This window comes from Equus asinus, chromosome 20, assembly GCF_041296235.1.
Source record: "Equus asinus isolate D_3611 breed Donkey chromosome 20, EquAss-T2T_v2, whole genome shotgun sequence".
NCBI classification, from domain to species: Eukaryota; Metazoa; Chordata; class Mammalia; order Perissodactyla; family Equidae; genus Equus; species Equus asinus.
In genome coordinates this window covers 46,885,369-46,912,195 of record NC_091809.1, presented here as the reverse complement: position 1 = coordinate 46,912,195, position 26,827 = coordinate 46,885,369, and the positions used below count along the sequence as shown (strand labels likewise).

Below are 26,827 nucleotides of genomic sequence, written 5' to 3'. Positions count from 1 at the left end.
GCTGCTGAAGCCACAGAGGTGGGGGCGGGGGGATGTTCGTGCAGGGTTTTGTGTGTGTGTGTGTGTGTGTGTGTGTGTGTGTGTGTGTTTGTGTGTGAATAGGGGGCGGGAGCAGGGTCAAGCCCCAGCCTAGGTCAGAGGTTTGAGGAAGGGAGGGGAAAGGAAAAGTCTTTGGTAGAGGAACTTCAAGGCTCTGCACTAGAGTGAAAAATTTGCAGCATATCCCTGTTCTGTTCTCCAGCAGGGCTGTACTAACCTGTCCGGGGCCTGTGTGTCAACTATAAAGGCACTCCTCTGGCTGGATAAAAACTGATGCTAGGAGCCACAGCGTGGCCAGTGGAACAGGGACTGGGTTGCAGACTCTACTTGCCCCTTAGGCCATGTACCTTTGAGCAGTGCACAACCTGCACTTCCATATATGCCAGTCTCACCTCAGGGAGCTTGTCTTCCCAATCAAGTTTGTTCGAAGAGACAGACACAGGGGTAACCAGAGATCCTGGATGGGTCTCAGAGCCCACTTGGTCCTTCAGCTCTGAGTAGAGTAACAACCACGTCCAGGGCCTATAGTGGGCTCACTTCATTTCCTACCAGCTGGCTGCTTGTTATGGCAATGAGCCCCACACAGCACAACCCACCACTCTCCTCACAGCCCCACACCTCAGGGCAGGTTCGGGGGACCCATCCATGAAGAAGAGGAGATTGCTTCTGCGGCCCGGGCAGATATGGGTTCTACTGTGTCTCTACCAGCTCTGCGGCTTTCAACACAGCTTGCTTAACTTCCCTGAGCCTCAGGTTCATCACCTGTGACATGGCCGTCTACCCCGCAGAGTTGTTACAGGGGCAGAGTCCACATATGTAAAGTGTCTGCCATGTAGCAGCTGCTCAAAAACATGGGTACTTGGGGCTGGCCCAGTGGCGCAGCGGTTAGGTTTGCATGTTCCACTTCGGTGGCCCGGGGTTTGCCGGTTTGGATCCCGGGTGCGGACATGGCACCACTTGTCAAGCCATGCTGTAGTAGGCGTCCTACATAGAAAGTAGAGGAAGATGGGCACAGATGTTAGCTCAGTGCCAGTCTTCCTCAGCAAAAAGAGGAGGATTGGCAGCAGTTAGATCAGGGCTAATCCTCCTCAAAAACAAAAAAACCAAACATGGGTACTGACTGGCCCCACCCCAAGGCTCTCATATTCCTCTGCTATTCCAAGGAAAGTATCAGATAAATGCACCCACACCTTAAGAAGTTCCTTGCCAGGCTATTCCACAGAATCACAGAGCCCTAGAGTTGCAGAGCCCAGATAATGTTCCATATAGTAGCCACTAGTCACCTGCGGCCACTGGACACTTGAAACGCGGCCAGTGTAAACTGAGATGCACTATGGCGGTACGACACACACTGGATTTCAAAAATACAGGAAGAGGGAAAAGAAGGGAAAACATCTCATTAATAACTTTCATATCAATTACATGTTAATATTTTAGATGAATTAAGTTAAATAAAACATACTATTACAACTAATCTCACATGTTTCTTTTTATTTTTTTGAGCTTGTGACGACTAGATTTTGGTTACATATGTGGCTCATGTTTCGTTTCTGTCCAATGGCACAGGCACAGATCATCTACATGGACCCTTCCCTTTACAAACGAAGAAACTGAGGCCACAAGGGGATGCAATTTGCCTGCAGTCTCACTGCTGGGAAGCACAGTGCATCTTCAAGGTGGACAGGTGTGGCAATGCTTGCCACATAAAGCTCTAACACCGATGGTGGGAGGTAAGGCGACACTGGGAGAACTAGTTCCCAGCTTTTTAGGACTTCCAGTTACACGCTCCAGACAACTCATGAAACATGACATCTTGTTCTGGGCACTCTGCTTGATGGCGGACATGACCAAGCTGGGGTGTGACCAGGAAGCTGGGCAGACTTCAGACCGTGCCATGTCAAGAGTGGGTGAAAAGTGGGAATGCACGACCTTCAGGGAGTGGGTGGGGGGCCATGGCACAACAGCTCTTTGCAAAGGGGGAAGCACAGACCTTCTATTCGGCCTAAGAAGGAATTTTCCAGTGTTTTTTGCTGGTTAGGGAAAGAACTGCAGTGGGAGGCAGAGAGTGTCTGCACTAGAGCTGGATAGCTAGGGTCATGAAAAAAACACTCAAAGGGATCGGAGGCTTTCGGCCCCGGGGGCGTCTGGGTCTCTGGAGAGACGAAAAGACGGTCTGAGAAGCCAGCTCACTGTTTTGGGAGGCGACTCTGTGACTCAGCATACTCTCCTCGAATATGGGGGTCTTTAGCCCCCTGTCCCGGGCAAGAAGCAGAGAACTCACATCCTCTCTTCTCCCCGCCTTTCAGTCTTCCTGTCAACAACGGCACAGAGAACTCTGCCACCGTGCCGCTCCCCCAGGCCAGGCCCCGGTGCCCTCCTGCGCCCACACACTGGGGGCCTCAGCCCTCCTGGCTGCTGTACAGATGGGCTCAGTGAGGCAGCACCCCACCAGAGGGGACCCCAGGACGGCGGTATCCCGCCCCATCTGCTCGCCTCTTCCCTCCACCTCCCTCTTGCTTCTTGCCCTGGACCACAAGGTCTGTCCGCTCTACTGAATCTCAGCAATAACACAACTGAACCTTCACCGCACCGAGACCTGGCTGTGCCCCAGAGGGCTTCCGGGGTTGAAGGCAGACCCCAAGAATTCCTTGGAGACATGTCCGTGTGCAGTCACCTGCAGGAGCACAGATACGCACACACACACACACACACACACACACGCACGCACTCTTGTGGTTACTTTTTACTGGAACTTACCATGGACCACGAGCTGGCAGTATTCCATTCCTTTACACGAATTAACTCCAGGGAGGCAGGCATTGTTATTATTCCCCGGTCCAAAGCCCAGGTCCCAGTGTATTTCTTGATTAACCTCCACGGCCTCGCTGTGCCCTGACACCCATGATGGAGCAGGCAATAAGGATGCTTTCGCCTCTTGGCTCATTGCTCTGTGATCTCCCCCGACCACAAACATGAGAAGTCAGTCTTATTATCCCTATTTTTCAAATAAGGGGACCAAGGCTTCCAGAAGGCAGTTCCTCCCTCTACTTTAAGCCTGTGCTACTGTGGCGGCAGGGGCTGGCAACCTCTCGCTGTCTGTCTGCTCCGCATGCATGCAGTGTCTGGCTTTGGGAAATGGAATTTGGCCGTCACCAAAAAGCTGTGGCTTCTCTGTTCGGGCAGCCTCAGCGGGCCACTCCTAGGGCAGGCGTCAGGGACTGCAGCTTTAGGGGTGCAGGCAGGAGAGCCGGGGGGGGGGGCGGGGATCGTACGCACAGGGCTGAGTTCTCCGTGGCAAGTGCTAACAGCAGCCACAAAGGCAACACGACGCTCCAATAGGCTTTCCCGAGCTGCAACTTCTCTGCTTTCCCGCAGTGTAATTCAATTAACAGCCAGGAAAACCTAATTTCTTTGTACCAAGTGGGGGGGGGGGCAGGGGGAGATTCACTGGGACTTGGGAACAGGAGGGGCTGGGCCCAGGGGCATCAAGGAGACCCATGTGGGTGAGCCACTCTGAAGTACACAGCTTCATCCAATCCAGCGCCTTTAGGTGGGGAGGGTGGGGCTTTTGCCTGAGGTCCTGTGGCCGGTCCTGTTCACGGCTTTACAGCCCCAGCGCCTGCTGCGGTGCGTGGCACTGTGCATGGCCAAATGGGGGCAGACCCTGGTAGAGGCCAAAGGGGCTTCGTGACGACTTCCAGGATCCTTCCCTGATAGCCCATGTCACCTGCCTCTCCTCTGGGTCTCGAGCATCCCTGACATGGCGCATGTCATGCTGCAGTGTCTCTGTCAGCGAGACTCCAGGGTACAGTATCTCGGTTTCAGATTTAGCACAGATTTATGGGAAGAGGGAAGGCTCCCAAGCGCTGGGCGCCTCTCCTGCTCACCCCGGCGTCCCGGGTCAGCCTGCCTTGGTCCACAGTTAGATTCACTCCAGGTCAGGAAGGAGCCCCCCAGGGTTTTGGTGCTCAGACCACTGCCTTAGAGCTGTGCAGAAACCCCTGATCTCCTCCTCCGGGTTGTGATGGGGCCTTATTGGCAGGCGCCACGGAGTGGAGAAAGGCCCCGGTCACAGCGGAGCCACCCTCGCCCCTCGCTCCTGGGCCCTCTGGGGGCAGCAAGCCGAGGGGAGAGGAAATCAATTTCAGAAACAAGACAGTTGTCAGAATCCGATGTAACCGGTTCCCGTCTGTGAAATTACTCGCAGGCCGGCTCCTGTCACCCCCGAGGTCCTGCCCGCACCAGCTGCTATTTACATTTTAATTTGACGTGAGAGGCTGATAGATTTTTAAAACACCACAAGACAGCTCTGCTTCCTCGCTCTCTCCCAGCATCCACAGACTTTCTGGCCAGCCCCCAGGCTTGGAGATGGACTTCTAGGGCCCCTAGATTCTGCCATGGGAATCATAAATTTCTCACCTACTTGGCCCCTTCTTTGCTCCTTCAGCTCTCCCCTTCTCTGGGGTCCCACCTCCTAAGCTGGAGTGGGCCTGATCCTTGCAGTTTGCACAGCACCAAAGCATCTTTTTCAAGGAGCTTCATTTTTGTTAAGAAGATAGTGTGGGGTCTATTAGCCCCTACAATACCAGTGAGGAAATGGAGGCTCAGAGAGGCTGAGGGGTTTGTTTAAGGTCACACAGCCCGTGAGTGGCAGAAAGGAGACGAAGCCCCCAGTCTCCTGACAATTCACCAGCACCCTTTCCTCTGGTTTCAGTCCAGCCTTCTCCTTCTGCCTGGTTCATTTTTCTCCCATCCTGGGCTTCGTCCCAGGAGTGGGAAGCTGGGTGGGAAGGATGTAATGTGGATGAATCCCAGGGGGAGTGCAGAAGGAGGCTGAAGACTGGGAGAGAGCTGGACTGACAGGGCCAGGAGGCCAGTCCAGCACAGGCTGGGGCTGGGGTGGGAGTTACGGGGGCTGTGAGTCGGGCTTTGTCTCTGTCTTCCTCCCTCTCTTTTGCCTGGTGATTGGAGCTCAGCTGGTGTTTCTGACAAGTCCCCAAGTCACCAGGGAGGGAAGATTCAGTTATGAATACCCAGAGGAGAGGAGCAGTGTGTGTGGGAAGGAGAAAGCGGAAGAAATAGGATGGGAATGCCACTGGCTGTTGGGAGAGGCCTGATAAAATGCAAAAGAGCAATGGAATGTTCCAGGGCTCTTCCAGAAGGAAGCCTGGGGCACATCTTTACCCCATTCACAGGCATGAGTACTGAATAATCATCGCAGTTCACATTAGGGAAGGCTTGCTATGTGCTGGGCTCTGTTCTGCATTCTTTTACACGCATTTAACTCACTTAACACCCTTACTTTTCTTCCCACTTTACAGATGGGGAGACTGAAGCTTAGAGAATTGCCGAAGGTCACACAGCTAGTAAGTGGCAGAGACAGAACTCGATCCAGGGCGCCTGTGGTTTTATCCACGATGTGACACTGGTCAGAGAAGGGCCGTAGACAGGGGAGCGGGGAGCCAGGAATGAGTGCAAAGAGCGGAGCTTCTCCGGAGAGAAATGTGCCAAATTTGGGGGGAAGAAGCTTGATCCGGGAATCAGGAGACCAAGGGATGAGGGTATTCTCTTCGTCTAGGCGGGTGGCCTGGGGGAGGGGGCTGACGAGGTTCTCAGGCTTGGCGACACAGAATTACCAGGGAAGCTTTAAAAACATCTTATTGCACAGACCCCACCCCCAGAAGCTCTGATTTAATTGGGCCAGGGTGGGGCCTGGGCATCAGGGTTCCTGAAGAATCTCCCAGCCCAGGTGATTCTCACACATAGTCTGGAGCAGGAACCACAGGGCTGGGTGACCCTCCTCTTCCACATCCCACTCAAGTAGGTGCCCTCTGGTCCTTCCCGTGCTCAGGCAGGACGACCTCAAAGCCAATATGATTGGAAGAAGGGCAGCAAAGTTATGGTGTTCCATCCCCAAGGAAGGAACTTTTTCAGGAAGTCCTTCTGAGAGTCTAACTAAGATCTCTCTAGGAGTCTCAAAGAGCTTTTCGCTAAACAGGATGCTCTCTCTAGGCATGTTAAAATGCTTTTCTGGATGTCCTCCTCCTTGCCTTCTGGAGGAGGCTTTTCCAGGGCACAGCCGACGCCCTGAAGGCTCTTGAGAGCTCTGCAGACCCACCTTCTCAGGGGAGAAGGGAGCCTCCCAGCTGGCTCCGAGGCCTCATCTCCTTTTGTTTCTGAAAGGATTACACGCACCCATTGGAGGTGAGTGGGCCCCTACCTCCTCCCACTCCAGCCCACTCCCCTCTCACCCCCAAAGGCTTGTGTCTCTGCTCCTTGTTAACAAGATCCTGACAAGAACTGTGGCCCTGTTTGGCCGTGTGAGATAAGCCACCACAAAGGGGCATTGTTGGCATGTTGGGTGGTGGGCCTGGGGCGGGCCGGGCAGCTGGCAGCAGCTCCAGACTTCCCCCGGGAAGGGCGGGTTGGGGGGGTGTCTTCTGGTGCTGGCTTTGTTTTCCCTTCTTAAAGAGCCAGGGCCATGGCGTTGTTAATTTGATTGCGCCCACTTCGGCTTCTTGTCTCCCCTGATTAGCCAAGCTCCACCTGAAGCATGAGATTAATTCAAATTGCATGGAAGCAATCAGCCTCGGCTCTGAGGGGGGTGGGTGGTGCCTGGGGAGCTGGGGGCCCAAGGGACCCTAGCTGTCTACTGCCTGCGTACGTGGGGAGCAGAGTGGGCAAGAACAGTGGGTGTGTGAAGGAGGGGTGGCATGGGCCACAGAGAATGGTGGGGACCTTTGAGACTCAGACTGCACACCTGTTTCTGCTGCATGGTGGTCCCAGCTGAGACCCTCAAACTCAGCAGGCCTTGCTTTCTCCAGCTATAAAGTGGGATCAGTCTGTGAGTGGGAGGGGACAGTATTTCCACCTGAAGCTTCTCCCCCTGCCTCTGGTCTTCTACTCTCCGCAGAATGTTGGAAAAATGATAGTAACAATGAAAATAGCTACGGTTCATTGAATGCTTATTAGTGCCATGCACCCTGGCTAATGCTTTCCATGAATTATCTCATTACATCCCCCTCCGCCCTCCACAGCTCTGGGAGGTGGGAAGCATTTTTATTCCCCTTTTAGAGATCAGAGAACACTCAACTCTGAGCTGACCTGGAACATCAGAATCCTTTCAGAAACAAAAGGAGACAATGCCATCTTTCTTTAATTACTTGGAAAATGCTTCTGGGTCATCGCTGTGAATACCCCAGAGCTGGGGTCGGCAAACTTTTTCTGTAAAGGGCTGGATAGTAAACATTTTAGGCTTTGCGGGTCATAGGTCTCTGCTGCTATGACTCAGCTCTGCCGCTGCGGCTCGAAAGCAGCCATGGACAATAGGATCTGAAGATCGGGCGTGGCTGGGTTCCAGCAAAACAGGTGTCTGGCCAGATTTGGGCCCAGGCTTGGTTTGCTGACCCTTGTCCTAGAGTTCAGTGCACAGGAGAGGTTGGGCTCGTCGACTCTTAACCAAGAAGGAGTATCTGGTCAGGAGACTGGAGGCATTCAGACAAGGGCAGTTGTGGGATGCTGGAAAGGAGAGCATTTCAGCTTCCAGAGTTCTAGAAAGCATGAAGATAGCGGTAAGAAATCACTGGGCCTGGGGACTGCTGTGGGTTGAGTTGTATCCCTCCCAAAATTATGTCAAGTCCTAACCCCTGGTACCAGTGAATGGGACCTTATTGGGAAATAGGGTCTTTGCAGTTGTAATTAAGATAAGCTGAGGTTTTATGGGAGTAGGATGGGCCCTTAACCCAATATGATTGGTGTCCTTATAAAAAGAGAAGAGACACACACAGAGGGAAGATGGTGCCACGTGATGATGGAGGCAGAGACTGGAGTGACACATCTACAATCCAAGGAGCCCCGAGGACTCCTGGTCCCGGAATAGGAAAGGAGGCGCTCTTCCCTGGAGCCGTCAGAGCGCGCACAGACCTGCGGACACCTTGAGTTTGCATTTCTACCTCCCAGAACTGTGAGAGAATACATTTCTGTTCTTTTAGTCCACCCAGCTTGTGGTACTTTGTTCCAGTGGCCCCAGGAAAGACTACAAGGTTCCAGTGAGTGACACAGGCTCTCTGCGCAGACTGCCCAGGAGAACAGGCCACAGCCGCTCAGCCACAGGCTGGAGGGGGCTTCCTAAGATGGGAAGTTGTGTGGGCTTCCCTCTCCCTCCTCCTTGGGGAGCTTCACCTTCTGTTACACTCCCAGCCCCATGGACAGGCTGGCAGTAGGCAAGCAGGTGCAGGAGTGTGCAAGGGCCACACTCCCCTACCCCCAGCACCTTCCGCCCCAGCACCTGGTCCAGGGATGGGCACTCAGCGGGTACTCAACAGCTATCGAATAGTGAATGAACAGTGGCAGGCCTGGACGTGAGCAACGTGAACAGATTTCCTTCAGAATCTCAAATTTGCCATGTCCCAAGTCTCCGCAGAACTGAGAGGGCCAGATAGAAGCCTGGTGTCCTGGGCTGGTGGCCCTGAGGACCGCACAGGGATTGGGGTGGGGGTGGGGGGGCCTGGGCTTCTGGGAGAGTCTCCACTCAGCCCACCAGTCTTATCCTTTCTGGCCCAGGACCGGACAGCTGCCAGTCACACAAGGAACCCTGAGTCACCTTAGGGCTGTGGGAACTGTAGGGTCATCTGGCCTAGTACACTGCTCTAGGCAGAAAGTCTGGCAGATGTCAGCAGTGTCCAGCTGCCTCAGGGCACCTCCGTCACCCCCACCTTGACATGGCCAAAGCACACATGCCACCTCTGCACTCTATTTCTATTGGTAACCATCATACTCCTCATCTCTCAGCCTTGAGTCCTTGACTTTCCTGGCTCCTTGGTCCAACTCCTCATCAAGGCTGGTACTTTTACTTTCTTTTTTTTTTCTTGGTGAGGAAGATTGTCGCTGAGCTAACATCTGTGCCAATCTTCCTCTATTTTGTATGTGGGACACCTGCCACAGCATGGCTTGATGAACAGTGTGTAGGTCCGTGCCCAGGATCCGAACCCATGAACCCCGGGCTGCAAAAGGAGAGTGCACAAACTCAACCACTACACCACTGGGCCGGCCCAGGGCTGGTACATTTTCTTTCACAACGCCTCTTAGATTCCCGCTTTCTCTCCATTCCCTGCTCAAGATCCTAGTACCACGTCCAGGCTTCGGTGCCACTGTTTCCACCCAACCTCACCCCTAATCGCCGGCTGCCACCCTCCCATCAGGCATTCTCCTCTGCCTCCCACACAGCCTGCCGACCCCAGGGTCTTTGCTCATGCTGCTCCTTCCACCTGAATGCCCTCCTTTCTTCCCTTTGCTTGTCCACACACTACCTGTTCTTCAAGGCTCAACCTGAGTCCCACTCTTCTGGAGAGCTCAGTCTGACCAGGTCTGCCCAAACTCGGGTTTGCCTTCTCTGCCAGACCTTTTAGGACATAAGCAAGCCTTGTTTCTTGAAGGTTGGTTCCCCTTCCTAACTAGTCTGTAAGTTCGTTGAGGGCAAGGGCGATCATTTAATCTTCCCGTTCTCTCTCTCAGACCTTGACGCCATGCTGGACACGTGGGGGCTACTCAGGAAGTACCGGTCTATTGCTTGACTGATCCAACAATTTATCTGTCCCTGCTGTTCAGAGGGGCTTTGATCATAATTGGGGGAGTGGTTCCGGGCTCCCCACTTGGGGCAGGCTCTGGAGGCACTGCTGTAGCTCTTTGCCCGCATTTCCTTATCTAGGGAACTGAGGCACCCAATGATGCCCCTGACTCCTTTGTGTCTTGAAATGTTTACTGGTACCTTTTCCTCAATTGCCGTGTATGATGCATGTAATTTTGGTTTCCATCAGATCTGCTGGGGCCGAATGCAGAGAAAGCCCTGAATGACGTCTTAGAGCTCAGATCCTGCTGGGAGCTCTTCTGTGCTCACGGTCATGGGGACTGCCTGAAGGGGTGGTGGGGAAGTGGTGGGGATGCTCTTTATGCCATCACTGCCCCCAGCCTCTAATAAGGAGATAAGGGCCCAGATAAGCCCCTCGGGACAGGCACTCTTTTTTTTTTTGAGGAAGATTAGCCCTGAGCTAACATCTGCTGCCAATCCTCCTTTTTTTGCTGAGGAAGTCTGGCCCTGAGCTAACATCCGTGCCCATCTTCCTCTACTTTATATGGGGGACACCTGCCACAGCATGCCTTGCCAAGCGGGGCCATGTCCGCACCTGGGATCTGAACCAGTGAACCCCGGGCCGCCAAAGTGGAACGTGCGCACTTAACTGCTGTGCCACCGGGTCAGCCCCAGGACAGACACTCTTAACTTGGGAGTGGAGGTTGCATGGGCAGGTGCATTCTTCCTATCCCTTCAATAAAGTCTCCCCGCTGGTCAGGGGGCCTGGCTTGTTACGGTGCTGGGAGGGAGTGGGGCTGGGGTGGGTGACTGGTCCACACGGAGACTGTTTTATTCTACCTGAGAACCTTTGCACAAAGGTCCCTTTTGGGGCTGGGTTTGGGATGGGATGTGACTTGCTTCAATGATACTGTTGGCCTCTTGAGGTCAGAAAGATCTCCTACGTTTCTCTGGTTCAGACTCGTCTTTATCTTTTCTATAAAATCCTGAAACACCAAGGGCTCCAGCTCCTGAAAGGGAGGTCCTGGAACGGAGGACACAGACCCTGCTGGGTCTCCAATGGCCCCACTTGTTAAGCTCTGTTAACGCCGTAAGGGCTGAGGGAAAGGGAGAAGATTGTGGTTTCTCTCTCACAGGAGCAAACGAAGCCCCAGGGAGAGGGAGTGACCGACCCCAGGTGACCCAGGGTGTAACAGGGGACACTGGACAAGAAATCAGGACTCCCATCTCCCTGGCCAGGGCCTTCCTGTCCCCTAAGCCATCTACTCATTTCGGCCACTCTGGGTCCTGCAGAGGGTGGGTCAGCCTGGGCTGGCCCGTGGCTGCAGCCCTCGTGGTGGGGGTTCAGTGGGGGCCACAGGAGGGGGTCTGGCCTGGTGAGAGGATGTGTCCAGCCTCTCTGCTCACATGTGTTTGATGAAGCAGGAGACAAAGTGTCACTCCTTACTCTATGAAGTCTGAAAATCAATAAGGCCAAAGGCCAGCTGGATAATCGTCACCATGGAAATCATGGCAGTGCCTCATTCCCCCCTCTCTCCCTCCTGCCCTTCTCCACCAGAGGCTGGGGGACAGCTCCCAGGCCTGCAGAGGAGGCCCCAGCTTGGCACAGGCCAGGATGGGGCTCTCTGAGCCGCTTTGAGGCTGAGCAGGTGAGGCTGATCGATGACTACCACGTGGGTGGAGAGAGTGATTAACTTGCTCCACAGGTGTGGCAGGGCCAGCGTCAGCCCCAGGCCGGTGTGGCTCAGAGGCCAGGCCTCAACCCTGCTCTGCTGCCCGTCACTCTGCCTTGCTGCCTCCTTTCTTCATTATTTGCAGATCCAGCAGCGTGTCTCCCACACACCCCTCACCCCATCAGGGGGACTCATAAGGGCAGAAGGGAGTGCCAGGGGGGTGACCTGCGACCCCATGTATGATGAGACTGGACCTGTGGACTGGGGGTCAGTCAGCCTGTCAGTCCCTGGCAAGGTAGGCCAAGGTGGGCAGAGACCTGTGCTGAGCTGGATGCCAGAGCTGGGAATTCCCGGAGAGGGAAGGGAAGACCAGCCCAGCCTGCAAGGAGCTTCAGTCTGTTGAGGAGACAGGTCCTACCACCAGGGAACACACAGGAAAACCTTGGGCCAGGTGCTGGCCTCTCTGTGCCTCAGTTTCTTCTTGCATGCTGAGAGGGGCCTTACGAATACGTGTGTGGACATCTCGGTGCGCACATCTAGGCTCCATCTGCACATCTTACAAACAACCATCCCTCAGGTCTAGAGGTAACGCCAGTGGCAGGGCCCATCCTTGGGAAGACATATTGGAGAAGAGGCCTTGGAAGGTCCTGGAAGTCGGCTCGGGGCATTCAGGCAGGGAATTCCCTGGGTACCAGAAACGTGGTCTAGAAGGGGAGCTGTGGGCTGGGCAGCCACTTCCTTTGGCCATAGACTCCTCGCACTGTGGGAGCAGTAGGGGCTGGGGCAGGAGCCCTGGTCACCCAGGTCTAATGGAGGTGCTACTTCTGCCTGACAAGGCGTTTCCTTTGGGCAAATCTGAAATTAGGACCATCTCTGGTCACTGGATCCACAGCTGTCTTTCCAAGGTTTTGCATTCTGACCTCTGCACCAATGGTCAACTGCTGGCAGGTGACCTGGTCTACCCAGGCCTGGGGCTTCCTTCTGCTAGGGTGGGCTCCGCCACTCCCCAGTCCCCTTGGCTCTGTTCTCTGCCCTCCTGCCTTCCCGTGACTATGCGGCTGGGTGTGTGCTCGTGGAGGGCTCTTGGATCTGGCTTTAATTGGTCTGACATTTTGCTAAACAAACAAATCAAAACTCAGAGCAAACAAAGAGCCCTTATGGGTTTAATTGCTGTGGGCTCTGCCTTGGCCCACTCACCGGAGCCTTCACGAAGTGGAGGGGAGTCTGGAGGATGTAAAAGGACCTGTCTAATCAGGTAATCTGCTGCACAAGGGGGCCGCCAAGTCCCGGGAGGCACGGCCGTGCGGTGGCAACATCAAAACACAGCCAGCCCCTTGCACCCCAGACTAAGCTGCCCGGCTTTGTACCTCCCTCTCAGTGAAGCATTCTCTTTGAAGATGCTTTATTTTTTTCCCCCGTGTGTCAGTTGGAGGAGGAATTGCCTCCTCTCCTCTTGGTCATTATCTCTTTTTTTACATTTTAAAAGGGAGATAAAAGGAAGCTCTGTAGATGTGGTATTTTTTCCTGTTAATTACATTTATTTTCAACCAAGTTCTGGGAGGCAGTCTGTGCCCTGAAAGGACCACGCACACCACTAAAATCATAGATTGTCTGAGCTGGAAGGGACCTTGGGATCAGCTAGTGACTAGATTCTAGTCCAGGCCTCTTAGTGTACAGATGAGGAAACTGAGGCCCAGAGAGGGGAAAGGACGGCTCCTGGGTATGCAGCCAGTGAGTCACAGAGCCAGGCCCAGCATCAAGCCTTCTAACTCTTGGTCTGTGCTCTTTCTATCTAACCATGAGTCCACAGAGGCAACTTCCGGTCTCAGCTGGGACCATATCGCCCAACGACCCTGATCCAGTGCCTCACCTTCTCTGAGAAGGAGCTATAGCTGGCTGACCTCAAGGCAGGGTATGGAAAGAGCTTTGTAAACTGTCAAGTGCTGTACTCGTGATGGTGGCTAGGCTGGGCTGTATGCTCAGACACTCATGGGCTCAGCTCACACCAACCTCGTGGGCATCAGGGAGGCCTGGGGGCCCGTCGCGTCTGGTTGGTTACCAGCAAGGATGTCCAGGAACTTCGAAAATCACTTGCCCACCAGAACACACTCTTAGCAACCTGGGGCCTCGAGGAAAGTTTCTACAGGGCAATTCTCCAAGAACCCGCTCTGGAATCCCGACTCCACCAGACCCTGGGCTCCTGGCCCTCTGGTTCCAGAGTCAAGTCAACATGGAAAACAGTTTTGAAAGCCCACAAGCACCTCACAGTCCATCCTCCCTTCAGTCTCCACCAGAGACCCTGAGTCCCCACCTCCCCAGATGACATGCATGGACTTTCCTGCCTCTATGCCCTTGCTATGCTTTTTGCTCATGCTGGAATGGAACGACCTTTGCCCCATGGGTTCCCGTCAGAATCCTCAGCCTGCAAGTCCTACTTACAGACTACTGCTTTTGTGGAGCTTTTCTTGACATTCTCTTATTCATCCCCAAAGTTAAATTTGATTCCTCCATCCCTGATTGTCTTTGTATCACCTTGTCTGTGGCTTTTTAAGGCACTTATCGTTTTGTGCAGTTTAGTTGTTTTGGCTATGTCTATCTCACCTTCAGGATTCTAAATTCCCTGAGGACAGCAACTCTGTCTTGCTCATCAATAGATTTGCAGCACCTTAACTACTGATTGATGGCTAACGATTCGAAACTGTGTATTTTGTGCCAAGTACTGTGTTAATTGCTCTAAGTGTGTCTCATTTAAACCTTACCAATGAGTAAAAAGCATCATAATTCCAAACTTACAGATGAAGAAATTGGGACTTACAGAGATCATTGTCCAAGATCCCACAGCTACCAAGTGGCAGAGCTGGGATTTGAACCCAGGTCTATCTGGTTCTAAAGTCTGTGCTCTTAGCCACGGAGTTTCACTGATCTATTTAGTGAGTGCTCAGCGAGCACGTGTTGAGTTATCATTGGAAACCATCAGGGTCAATGGTGTAGACACTCCCAAGCAGAGGCCAACCACAAATGTCCAATTGGACACTTGCATGCTTTCTATGAGGTATGTCCCTTTGATATATTTACTTTCTGACTTCTACTTGGCCAAAGAGGGGATTAAGATCAGTTTGCGTTCTGAGTGATCACAAAAGGGTGAGGTCTGACAAGGTGGAGCTGTATTGGGTGAACATTTCCCTGAGTGTGTTAGGGACACTGAGGCAAGACTTGAAGTTGGCCTTGCAAATGGTGGTCTTTCTGTGGCCAGTTCTGTAAGGGGGTGCGGGGGACGTTGGCAGTGTGGGTGTTGGAGACAGATCAAGCGATGACTAGGAATGGCTCTGCCCCGTAATCCCATTGGTGACCCATGTGCCCAGGTCCTGAAGGTCCTTCCCACTTTCCTGTGCCCTTTCAGCTGAAGTCAGAGTGGGTTGGAGGGGGGAGGTTGAGGGAGAGTGGCGGAGGGGAAGGGCAGAGCAGGCACAGGGTGGACGTGCAGGGGAGCAGCTGAGGGCCGGTTGCCGGGAGCAGTACGCCTGTGTGAAAGCAGCAGGAGGCAGAATGAAAGCTCCCAACCATGTCCCGCCCTCTCAACATTGTCACATTGTCACAGGAGTATCTTCCGGCAGCCAGATACCGAGGAGCATTATTCAGGCTGCTACAGAAGAGCAGTCAGACCCTCCAACCCTAGAGAGAGGGCCTGGCTGTCCCCAGCCCTCACACCGACTGCCCTCTGGACTCAAATGCCCCTGGCCCTGCTCCTCTTCTCCTGCTGGCATTTGGGGTGGCATAGGGGCCTCTAGTAGGGCTGGGCAGGTCATTGGGGAGAGCGGGGTGGAATGGAAGGGGGTGTTTATGAAAGAGAAAGGGTGTGAGGAAAAGGCCATCTGAGGTAGCACACGTGTGTGAGGGTCTGGAGACCCCGAGTGTGCTGAGAGGGTGTGAGAGCACAGCTGGAAGGCTGGAGGGCAGCCTGTGGGCTGAGGGTTGTATGAGGGAGGGGGCAGGGAGCGTGGAGCGGGTGGTGCAGACAGGCTGTGTGAGGAAGTGCTGAGAGACACTGTGTAGACGGTGCGTGAGGGAGGTGTGGTGAGTGGGAAAATATGACCCGGAGGTGTTTGCGAGACGGAGCAGATGTATGAAAGGAGCGTGCATGTGCCTGACTGTGGAAAAGCAGAGGAAAACGGAAAGGCAGCTGAAATTAGGACAAGGGGAGGAAAGGAAGGAACAAGGTCTAGATTCTGCCCACAAGTATGAACCCCCCTCATTCCCTTGGGAAGAGGGGGGCCAGAAGTTGACACCACTGCGATTGTGTGTGGGTCTGCGTGTGATTTTGTCACATGTGTTCACAAGGCTGCCCTGGATTTACAAATGCACTTTCTACAAATACCTCAGAGTGTCTCACAGCGGCTGCCCCGGCTGCGAAGCGAGGACGGCACAGAAAAATGCAGGCCCAGAGAGGTGAAGTGACTGGCCCTGGGCCCCCCAGGACATCAGCGACAGCCTGACATGAACTGGGTTTCCTCACACACAGCCCACCCCCTGACCACTGTGTTGCCCGTCACCGATGTCCCCTTCATCTCCGCAGAGAAACCACATGCCACCAAGCCACAGCCATGCTGTTTCAGTGGAATGCCCTAACTTAGAGAAAAAGAGCAGAGACCAAAAAAAAAGAAAAGTCTTTGAGTTTGGGCTTCTCTCTCCTGCTGACAGTGGGAAGATAAGGATCAGATACCAAGGACGGCTCCACAAGGGCCCGCTCTTCCTCTCGCCTCACACAGGCAGAATTACGGAAGTCCTCCCTGGCTGAGGGATGTAGATTGATTGCCTGGCTTTATTAAGGACAAAGTGCTTTTTGATAGTGTGAGAGAAGTAGCTCCCCAGGGTGGGGATTCCGGCTCGGAGCTCCCTGAGCATCGATCGCCGGGGCTTCCCCGTCTTGTGCTGAGCTGAACACGGGCTTGGCAAGCGATAAAGGAGCTACGATCTTCCAGGAGGGAGCTCCGGGGAGGGGCTGGGCAGACCGCACACCGGGCGCTGCTCTCAGCAGCCTTTCCTATACCTGACCCTGGAGGGACTACCGGTAAGAGGAACAATTCTAGTGGCTAAATCTTTGATGGACTACTGGGTGCCAGTTACCATAGTGGGGGCTTGACACATATCATCTGACTTCCTCTGATAAACATAACGGGTCAGGCACTATTATAACTCTCATTTTGTACATCAGGAAAATGAGGCCCACCAAGGCCAAGTAAACTCATCAAGGTCACAGTAATTACAACATGGCAGCCAGATTCACACTTGGCTTGGTCAGATGCTAAAACTCAAGCTCTTACGGCTGTCCTCCATGGCGTGTGGTCCATTTCTTGACATAGGACCAGACAGACACTCTCCCGATGTGATTCCTGGGAGGCCCATTATACAGACCCCAAATAGCGTAAACGGATAGGCTCCCCCAGCAGGAATGTCTGCATGTGATTAACAAAATTCAGGGATGTTCTGGGCTTTCAAGACTGTCAAGGCTGACTCTGTGTCTGGGGATTTAGAAGCCACAGATATAGCACCAAGTTATAATGAGTTTTACTGCTCTTTCGGCTTTTCTGAAGCATCTTCCCCTTTCTGTGATCAGTTTCTGTGTTACTCATGACAGTTTTGTTGGGTGGGGAGGCTGAGAATGATCCTCTAGCACAGGGGAGGAAAGTGGAGCCTGGAGAGGTGAGGTGATTACCCAAAGTCACAAACTCATCGGGTAGATCTGGAATTGGAACCCGGGTTTTCTGCCCATGGGCCTTTCTCTTACATTGTGTATAAGGTATCCTCCTTTCTAAGCCACAGACAGGTTATACACAAGTAGGTGTAAATTAAGTGACAGAAATAAATTGTTTGATCTGACTATGAAGTTCGAATTGCCAACCTACAGAGCAAAGGAAATGGGGTGTCACATGATACTCCAGTAGAGCAAATCACGAGCTTATCAGGACTGGAGTGGGGTGAGTGCAGGCCGCTCAGGGCGAGGCCATTGTTTTAGATGAGAGTGCTTTTGAATTCCCCATCCAAGGGTCCCAGGTCCACTCTGACTGGGAATCCTTCCTGCCTCCCCTTCAGAGACAGAACAATGGAAATCAAGCAAGTAGGCAGGCTGAGTGCAGAGACGGGCCTCGGCCTGTGTCAGGGGCTGCTGGGGGGCCGCACAGGGGCAGGACTCACTCTTGACAGTGAGGAACATGGACTTGCTGATGTCGGTGCCCACACCGTTGCTGGCCTGGCAGAGGTAGTAGCCGATGTCCTCTTCCAGGACGTGGCGGATCAGCAGAGAGCTGTTGGGCAGGATCTGGATGCGGCCGGTGAGGGGCACTGGGTGGTACTGCTGGGGGTTCCCGCTCCCTGGAAGGAGGCAGCGGTTAGGAGGCTGGTGTCTAGACTAGGAAGTGAGCTGGGATGGACTGGAGTGCCCCAAAGAATGGCCCTGATATCTTTCTCTTGCCAATCTAGGGCCATTTTGTAGCATCCCCACAGTGCTGGGAGCCCACACACCACCTGCTGGGCAACAGGAAAGACCCTCCCTGAGGTCTGGCCCTGCCCCAGCTCCGAGGTAGGGAGATGGGGGCCTCAGCTCAATGCCCACCTGGCACTGAGCTTCTTTGGGGTAAATTCCTTGGAGAGGAAGAAAGAGTTGTCTTTGGGCCACTTGGCAACAGGCAAAAGGAAGATTGAGCCATCAAATGGCAGTTTCCTGGTCTCGGGCAGCCAGGCCTGGGAAAGAGGCCAACCATCCTCCAAGAGGGGGCTTTGCAGTATCCCCTCCCATTCCCCCAGTGTCAGCAATGGACATGGTCTGTGAGAAGAGGTTGGCTAGGGGCTGAGTCAGATATCAAATGCGTCCTTAGGATGAAGCGGGGCTCTAAGAAGGACCACGATGCCTGGATATGTTGACTGGTGAGAAGCAGGGGCCAATGAGGCTCTGAGACCTCAGGGTGGAGTGGGGAGGGGTGGAGAGAGATGGGGAAAGTGGATATACACTGAATTCTAGTGCTGGAGTAGGGAAGGGAGAGGCCAATCTGTGAGGACAAGAGGAAATTTGGAGTCAGCATGACAGCTATTCCTGGTCCACAGATCCCTAGGGGTGGCTGAGGATGACATTCAGATCTGGGGTCCCCTTAAAGCTCAGAACCCACGGCTCCCACCCAGGGCTAGGAGTTGTGTGTAGAGAATAGGCCCTAAGTCCCATCAACACCCTCCCCTCCCCCTCCCTGGTCCTGCTCGGAGATGCTGGCTAGCCAGGGGCTTACCCTTGGCATGCTTCCACATGACCTTGGGTGGGGGGTAGCCGTCCACTGAGCAGTTAAGCACACCAGCTTTGCCATAGATGCCATCCTGGTTGTTGGGCTGGACCACGAATCGAGGGGGCACTGCAGAAAGAGGGGAGTTAGGGAAAAACAGATCATCTCAGTCTCTGATACGTCTTCTGGGGCTTTGGGCACCTTCCATTCAATGTCAGCTGTGCCTGGACCATTATAAAGTTGGGAGCAGGCAGTTTTGAAACCCAAGATGCTGAGAGCTTTTGCGGAGTATGGGGTTGGGAGTTGCGAGTTGAGTTCCAATTCTGACTTTGCCAGTAACTAACTGAGCAAGTGCCTTCCCCTCTCAGGGCCTCAGTTTCCTGGCCTGGAAAGTAAAAGGTTTATACCTCTTTATCTTTAAGCTCCCTGCCAGAGCCAACCTTCCATCAGCCCGTGATTCAAACCCCAAATCTAGAAAGACCGGACCCTCCTTCCCCTGCTGCTGGCCTGTCTGCTCACCGCGCACGATGAGCTGGCGCTCCCTGCTCACGGTGGCCGCTGCGTTGCTGGCGATGCACGTGTAGTTGCCGTTGTGCTTGAGGGAAACACTGGAGATCTGCAGGGAGCTCATGAATTCCTTGCTCTCGATGGTGACACCTGAGCCTGAGATGATCACCTGTCCGTCCTTCCTCCAGGTGATGCGGATGGGCATGTCCCCCGAGGACACTACGCAGGGGATGTAGAGCAGCTGGCCGATGGAGGCCGGTGGGAACTCGAAGGGCTGGATTAGAGGGGGCACTGGGAAGGCAAGGGGATGCTGCTGTCAGGTCCCCCTGCTCGCCCAAGCCTGGCCAGCAGCACTGCCTCACCTTAGGGCTCCTCCTGACCCTGGGCTGGGCTCTCAGTAGAGTTACCCCAGGCACTGGTGCTTTGTTCTAAACGTGCAGAATCTTTTGGGGTGCCCCACCATTGTCCCCCTGTTCTCGTCTCCCTGCCCACCAAGGCCTGGACCCACCATCTCTGTTCAGGGCCTTGGCTGGCCTGCATTAATCTTGACCTTCGGATGTGTCCTGGAACTTGAATAGTGATGACCCACGTGCTTTGACCCCCATCTGCCCACTGACATACTGCTCAGCTTTGACCCTGACTTCCCTGCCACTCCTCGGCAGCCCTGTGCCCACTTTCTCATCCCAGAGATGCACATCACAGGGGTCTGGGACAGATAGAGATGACGTGCCCAGATGCCAGGGGAGGAAGGCCGGCACTGAGACTGTCCCCCATGGATGCCCCAGAGCTGCTCATCTAAAACCAGGGTGCTGTTCTCCATCTCCTCCTGCAGAGGTCCCATCACCCCCTCCAGCCCTTTCCATCGTCATCAAGTGTTAGGACAGGCGAGTGGAAGCTCCCATCGCTGGTCATTTCAGTCCTTTACACACACCAGCTCACTGAATCCTCCTACCACTAACGTGATGTGAGCTTAGCTGTCTCTGTATTGTGGATGAGAAAACTGAGGTTCAAAGTGGAGAAGTAATTTGCCCTTGGTCGCCTGGCTCATAAGAGGTGACAGTGGGATTTGAGACCTGATCTGTCTGCCTCTCTCCCTTATGCTGCCTGGTTGCCTCTCTGGAAAGCCCCAAACGTGCCCAGACCAGCGATCCATTTGTCACATAAGTGAGCTCCCCTAGGGTGACAGAAAGAGCAGAGAGAAAGCCCTGTCCTTTGCACAATGCCCAGCTGGTTAGACTCATCGGGCTAAGCAGCATCCACACAGCCTCCCCCCTCACCCGGCCCACATCTCCGCCCCTGGGCGGCCTGTCTGCGGCTTGAGCTACTGTAAGAGGGATGCTCCTTTCTCAGCTCTGGCTAGAGCATTAGCCATTATCTTTATGATAACTCAATTAGGCCACAGCGACTTCCCCAGCAAGTGGGGGGGAGAAGAGAGAAGGAGACAGACAATTAGCTTAACAAGGACGAGCACCCAGTAGATGAGATCTCCTTTCTGCAGTCAAATAATTAAATTACCAGGCCGTCCACAGGCCCCTGGCCTTCTCCTAGGCACCAGCCCTGCCCCTCCTGGGAAGCCTGCTACTCTCCACCCCCGGCCCACCCAGAAGGGCCACAGCGGGGCACAGCCCCGACGGGGAAAGGATGGGTGGCAGTCTATGCATGTCCAAGGCTCTCCCTGCACCCCAAGGATTCTCAGGGCTGAGTAGGAGCTGCCACTGGGAAGTGGCCGGGTGTGGACATGGAAGAAGCCGTGGTAGCCCTGTGGAATCCTGAGGAGTGCTAGGTCCAGAGGAAGTGACATTTAGGAGGGATGTTACCTCCATGACCCATGAGATGAGAGCCACACCCCTCAGCAGGGCCCCTAACTGACCTTCCCAGTGTCATCTCCCACCTTACCCTCACTCGGGTCACAGGGTACCAGGAACGCCCACAGCTCCAAGCCTCAGCCCATGCCTGGCGAACACAGCTGGGCATTTGTGCTTCTTATCTCCCACCAGCTGTGCTCCTGGCCCAAAGGCTGGCTTTTGACCCATCTTATTCCCAATCCACCTGGGCCCAAATCCAGGTCCTAAGTCCAGCCAGGTTTTCTGGGGCTCTGGTTGTTGTCTGGATCTCCCAATCCCACTCTCCAGCTGCCTCTGCTCCCTGGGTTGAGTCCTTGCCCCCAGTATTCTGAGTGGCTTGCTGGGCCTTGGAGATCTCCAGGTAGATTTTTGCAGAACCCTGGCTCTAGCATTGGCCCAATGCACACTACTGAGAGACTTCCCGAAGATTCCTCTGTGGGGCTCTGCTGATCTCCACTCCCCCCTTTTTTGGCGCCTAGATCAGATCGAGGCCTCTGGCCTCCTTGGACTTTCTGATGGGATTGTTGCAGAGACCCAGATCTGCCACTCAGTTGGTCTCCTGAAGCTTAGCAGAAGCAATTCTGGTCCAGTCCTCCTTCCCACAAAGGCCCAAAGCTAGAGCCCGGCAGGATTCTTGGGAAACTCCTGCTCATCTTTTCCGACCCTGCTCCAATGCCACCTCTTCTGTGAGGCCTGCCCTCCTCCTGCACAGCCCTGCAGCTCCTGTACCGTAACCAGGCAAACTGCAGGAGCCCAATAAGTGCTTGTGGGATGAGTAAATGAATGAACACATGTCTGGATATCATTTCCTGGTTGACCTTAGAAGGTTACCTGTGAGGTGGGCAAGGGGTGAGGAGAGCACAGGATTGGGGTTCATCCAGGAGGAGGAAGCTCTACGCTGTCCTCAAGATGCTGTATTCGTGCTATGGAATTTTGGATCCGGAGGCTTCTCCTTTGGTCCTCGCTAGGGGTCAGGCACTTGCTGTCCTAGCACCCGAACTGGCTCCTTTGATATGAGTCCTGTGGACATTTGAATGTGACCAAGGGGAGAGTCTCAGCAATGCCGAGGGCAATGCCGAGGAGGACATGTGGCCAAAGCAAGGACCTGGGGGGTTCTGCCTAGGGAGGAGAGGGCTGAGGGCTTGTCGAGTCTGGAGGGCCACGGCCTGGGGACGGATGGTCAGGCACCACACTTCCATTGAGGACAGGGCAAGTGGGAGTGACAGACTGAAATTAGGCAGGAAGATTTAATTCAGGCAAGGGAAAGACTGCCTCTCTGAGTAAGAAGGGATTTAGATAATGGAACAAGTTACTAAGGCAGGTTAATTCATTAATTAACTAATTCATCTAATATTTATGAAATGCCTGCTCTGTGAAGGCATTATGCTCCGTGTGGGCTGGGAAAGTAGAAACATGCTTAAAATACAGAGAGAACCTCCAGGAGCTTATCATTTGCCAGGGAAGCTGAGCGATTTCCCTCAGTGATTACTGGACAAGCACCACCTGAATATACAGATGCTGAACTCAGAGCAGAGAGGTGTCATCTCGTTGGGGGCCACAGCCTCATGGAGGAGGTAGCGTTTGGACTGAGAGTTAAAGGACACGCATGCTTTAAAAAACAGATGGAGTGAGAGAGTGGGAAAGGCTGAGCCAAGAGGCAAAGGCTATCTGGGGGCTGTCGTTCCCTTCTGGTCTTCAGCAATAATATTGGTGGCTATTTGAGAGGCCACTGAAGGAGAGAGTAGCCAACATCCATCTTGGGGGGTAGACATTCACCTGGGCTGGCCAGAGCTCTCTAGAGTGCTGACCTGTGGGAGGCAGACGATCAGACAACTGCCCAGAGGTCCAAGACAGATGCTGGCTCCCCTCCACCCTCAACTCCTGCTACGGGCTGACAGGCCCGGTGTGATGCTGTGGTTGATAATCGTCCCCTGATGAACTCTTTGGTGGGAGATGAAGGGGCCAGAACTGCTCACAGGATTCCTCAGGTCCAGGCCAGCATTCTGACTACCCCATAACTCCAGGCACATGAGACAGCCTGGAAGGAAAAGAAAGCCTCAAGATGTTGGCTCCTTGGCAGGGTCGCTGAATACGAGGAGGAGCACAGTGAGCGGCAGGCTCGGAGATGCAAGATGTGGAGGCTCTGCAAGGTGTATGTGGGCAGCTGCCCAGCTGTGGGGCTGCTTTCTGACCCATGAGCCAGTGGTGTCTTCCCCAGTGCTCAGAGGCAGACATGGGCTGGCTGAATGTGTGTGTCCATTTCCAACTCCTTAGGAGCTGGGGGCTCTGACTACCTCCATCACGGTGATGACCAGGGACCTCTTCAGTGTTGATCGCAGCCCACCAGGGCTCCCCTCCAGCCCCTGAGTCCCTGTATTTCCCCAGAACACAGCCTGAATGTAGGGGGCCGAATGCCACATAATGCGGGGGCTTCTCTCTGAAGCCCTGCTCTGGCCACAGTCATCTTTAGTGAGAAGGCAACTCAGCCAGATTTGAGGGAGGGAGGATTGGAATGAGGTGCTGCAATGGTGAAGGGGCCAGAGGATGGAGGAACCGAGAAGATCCAGCGGTTGTGGCAGTCCAGGAGGTGTCTGGCCACCATAAAGCCTTTATGGCCACTTGTTTGGGAGCGTTGCGTGAGGGGGGCGTGCTGACCACCAGCCCAGCCCATAAACTCTTTGTGGTGTCTCTCATCATCTGTCTTTGAGACGGAGCCTTTTTATTTACTGCACCTGTTCAGCAGAGAACGGGCCCTGGGGGAAGCTGGAGCCTCTGCTGGAGAGAGAGCCATGCCCGGGAGGCCGGACACCTGGGTTCCAGGCTCTGCTATCCATGCCAGTGACTGCGGGCAAGTTGCCTCCTCACCACCACCCGCCTCTGCCTCTGAGCCTGTTTCCTCATCTGAAAAACGGAGGAGTTGGACCAAGCAACCTCTAAAGCAAGATGCTGATTTTCCAGCTATAACAAGTCTAATATTTTAGGAATAATAATCACTTATTAGGAATTTTAGGAATTTTTAGGAAATTTTAGGAATAATAATAACTTACTTCATTTTTTTTTTTTTTTACACAACCCTCTCTTGTCAGGAAGTCCTTCCCTGACCATCCTATATAAAACTGCAAGCCATTCTCCCCTGCCCTTGGCTCTCTCATCCCCACTCCCTATCTGACATGGGACATCTTTTATGCATTACCCATTTCCCCCCCCCGGAGTGGCAGATCCCTGAGGGCAGGGATTTTTGTCTGTCTAGAGCATAGCTATATTCATAGAACTGCCTGGAACATAGCGGGTGCACAGGAGATGCCACTAAATAATACAAGGATGCTGCTGCTGCTTCATCATCCATCAACATCATGACCACCGCCATCGTCTTGCACCCTGTCCGATAAGGAGGATGCATGCTCCTATGTTCCCGGTTCCCTCTGCTGAGGAACAGGGCTGTTGGCAGCAGCTTCCTTGGTGCCCCCCGCCCCCAACACAATTGGGCAATCTGCCCCTAGAACCTGGTGTGCCTCCTTCCTGTGGATTCCGGCGGGTCCCTTCCAAACCTCCCCTCTGCCAACAGCAGGCATTTGGCCAGGGGGCTGGCTCTTTCTTAAGCCCCATGATCACAGAAGCCCCCCACCATTCACTAGGGTGGAAGGGGGCCCCCTCCAGAGGCTCCAAGCACACGGCGGGGCTGGTTTGAGCAGTGAGAGAGGAAGGAGTATGGGTGGGGAATATGGGCATTTGGGAGTGAGAGTGTTTGTGTGAGCGTGTGTGCGTGCCCTCTTCCGTTTGCTCTCCACAGGGACCTGGCACCACCTTCTGGTCCTGGCCTTGCTGAGCATGGGCAGAAAGCCCTTCATGCCCTTGTTTTGGCTCCAGAGGCCCTCAGAGGCTCAGATGTGGGGATGGAGATGTTTCCTCACTGAGCCAACGCCAAGGAGCCCCAGTTGCAGCCCTGCCTTTCTTAGTTAGTTAAACATTCAGCCTGCGTGCCCAGAGACGCTTTTATGCTATGTTATTTTTCAGCTACAGGGGGCCCTAAAGCCACCAAATCTAGGTTAGATCTATGTGCCCTCCCCTTAGCATCTTGCCAACGATCTCTCTGGGTGCCCTGAGATGAGCATTTGCCTTCCCTGCAGCCTGGCTCTCCCCTGCCAGTCAGTGTCACCCGCACTGAAGCCCAGACAGCCCTCAAAGCATGCTCACCTTCTCTCGCCTCGGCCCCTCCCACCTCGCCAGGCCACTGCAGGCTCATTTGGGCAATAATTCATATGGCACCACCTGCAGCCACCTTTTGTGGCTCAGGAATATTGCCTTATAGGAGGATACAGACAGAGGAAACATTTGCTTATATGTAACTGCCAGGATGCATGGATGTTAACGTGTGCAAGAGTGCACAGGTTGATGTGTGTACAGTGTGCACCAATGTGTACGTGCATGCATACTCATGCACAGGTCTCTGCACATGTGTGTGCCTGCACGTGCATGTGTGTCTGGTGTGTTCTGCTCTTAGCTCTGTGTTTGAAAAATTCATCAGTAGACACGCAGTCCCAGAAGGAATGGAGTCAGCAGTTGTTTTTCCAGCTCATGGAGCAGCATGGATTTTTGCCCCACCCAGTCCACGAAGCCTTGGCCCCACAGAGAGATGGTGGGGGGACTTCCAGTTGGTCTCCAGCTTCTAGTGCCCTGCTCCACCCCCACCTCGCCCTTTCTACACTCCAGGTCTCTGCTCTGCCTCTCCAGGTGGGACACCCGTCCCAGCCAGGTGGTAGGAGTGGGCTCTAGGATGCTACCCCTGGGCCCGTGCCTTCCTCCCCCACAGTCAGGGCCCCTTTCCACGCCCAGGGGCACACTCCCACCCTCCTCCTTGAGTAGCTCTTGGAACAGCACATCAGCTAATCAAGCAGCGTGCCCATAATCAGCTCTGATGGGTTCTTCTGCAAAAGTGCACTCTAATGAGGTGGGGAAGGTGGGGAGAGGGAGTCGGGGAAAGAGCAAGGATGAAGGACCTGAGCTTTCAGAGTGGGAGGGGTCCCAGAGCTCCTCATGCAAATACTGTTTCTTGGTCTGGAGAGAAAACAGGCAATAATACCCCTTCTAGGGCTGGATTTTCAGACTCTGAGGATGAGGAAGGGCGGATGTGTACACTATACCCCCTCCTTCCCCTCCCCCCGCTTTATGAAGGCCAAGCTTATGCTGGGTGCTGGGAGAAACACGTGCCTGGTGCATGGGCTCTGCCCTCTAGGATCACACACGCACACACGCACACTCCTCCTTCCCTCCCCCTGGGCTGGGGGACACACTGTCGCTCAGCACAATCACAACAGGCCCAGCGAGTCGCTCAGACGGAATGCATCAGATTCAATTCATTAGGACTGATCGCTCCCTGAATGGGGCTGAATAATTGATGTGCAGAGGCAGCTTTCAGGATGTTCTGCGTACTCTGAGGCTCGCTGGAGCCCTGTTATTTTTTTTTTAAGCCAACAAACCCGGCCAAATGCTCGCTGGTGCGGGCAGGCAGAAGGAGTAGAGCAAAGGTTAGATGTTTTAATATGTGATGTTTACACTGTAAACTCTCGGTCCGCTGCTTGTAACAGAAATGGATACAGGCGGCCCACGATGCCAGGAGGGGTGAGGCAGGCTGCTCTGTATTCCAGGGCCACCAAGCTGAGAATGTGGCCTGAGGGTTGTGAGGTTCCTGCCGGCACAAGGCCCCTGGGCTGGGCAGAGGCATTAGGCTGAGAAGGTGGCCAGGATGCCCCTCGGCCTGGCTGGGGTGCAGCCGCCCTGAGGCAGGAGGCAGATATTGTAAGGGTCTCCTCTCTCCTCCCCAGGGCTGAGAGGGCCACATAACCCCCAATTCTCGGGGCTCAAAGCCAGGCTTCACAGTAAGTCACTCCAACCCAGATCACGGTCTCAGTTTCA

The 26,827-nt window shown here is 54.1% G+C and overlaps 1 protein-coding gene across 2 annotated transcripts in view; it reads right to left on the bottom strand.

Moving 5' to 3' along the window:
• The window catches only part of DSCAML1 (DS cell adhesion molecule like 1), a 340,977-nt gene that overhangs the window by 53,559 nt on the left and 260,591 nt on the right, over positions 1–26,827 (bottom strand). For both annotated transcript variants that reach the window (XM_014855719.3, XM_070490215.1), the window contains 3 exons: positions 19,083–19,361; positions 18,573–18,692; positions 17,491–17,667 (listed from right to left, as the gene is read on the bottom strand). In XM_014855719.3, coding sequence (XP_014711205.2) covers positions 17,491–17,667; positions 18,573–18,692; positions 19,083–19,361 — 576 coding nt within the window. The remainder of the gene's footprint in view (positions 1–17,490; positions 17,668–18,572; positions 18,693–19,082; positions 19,362–26,827) is intronic.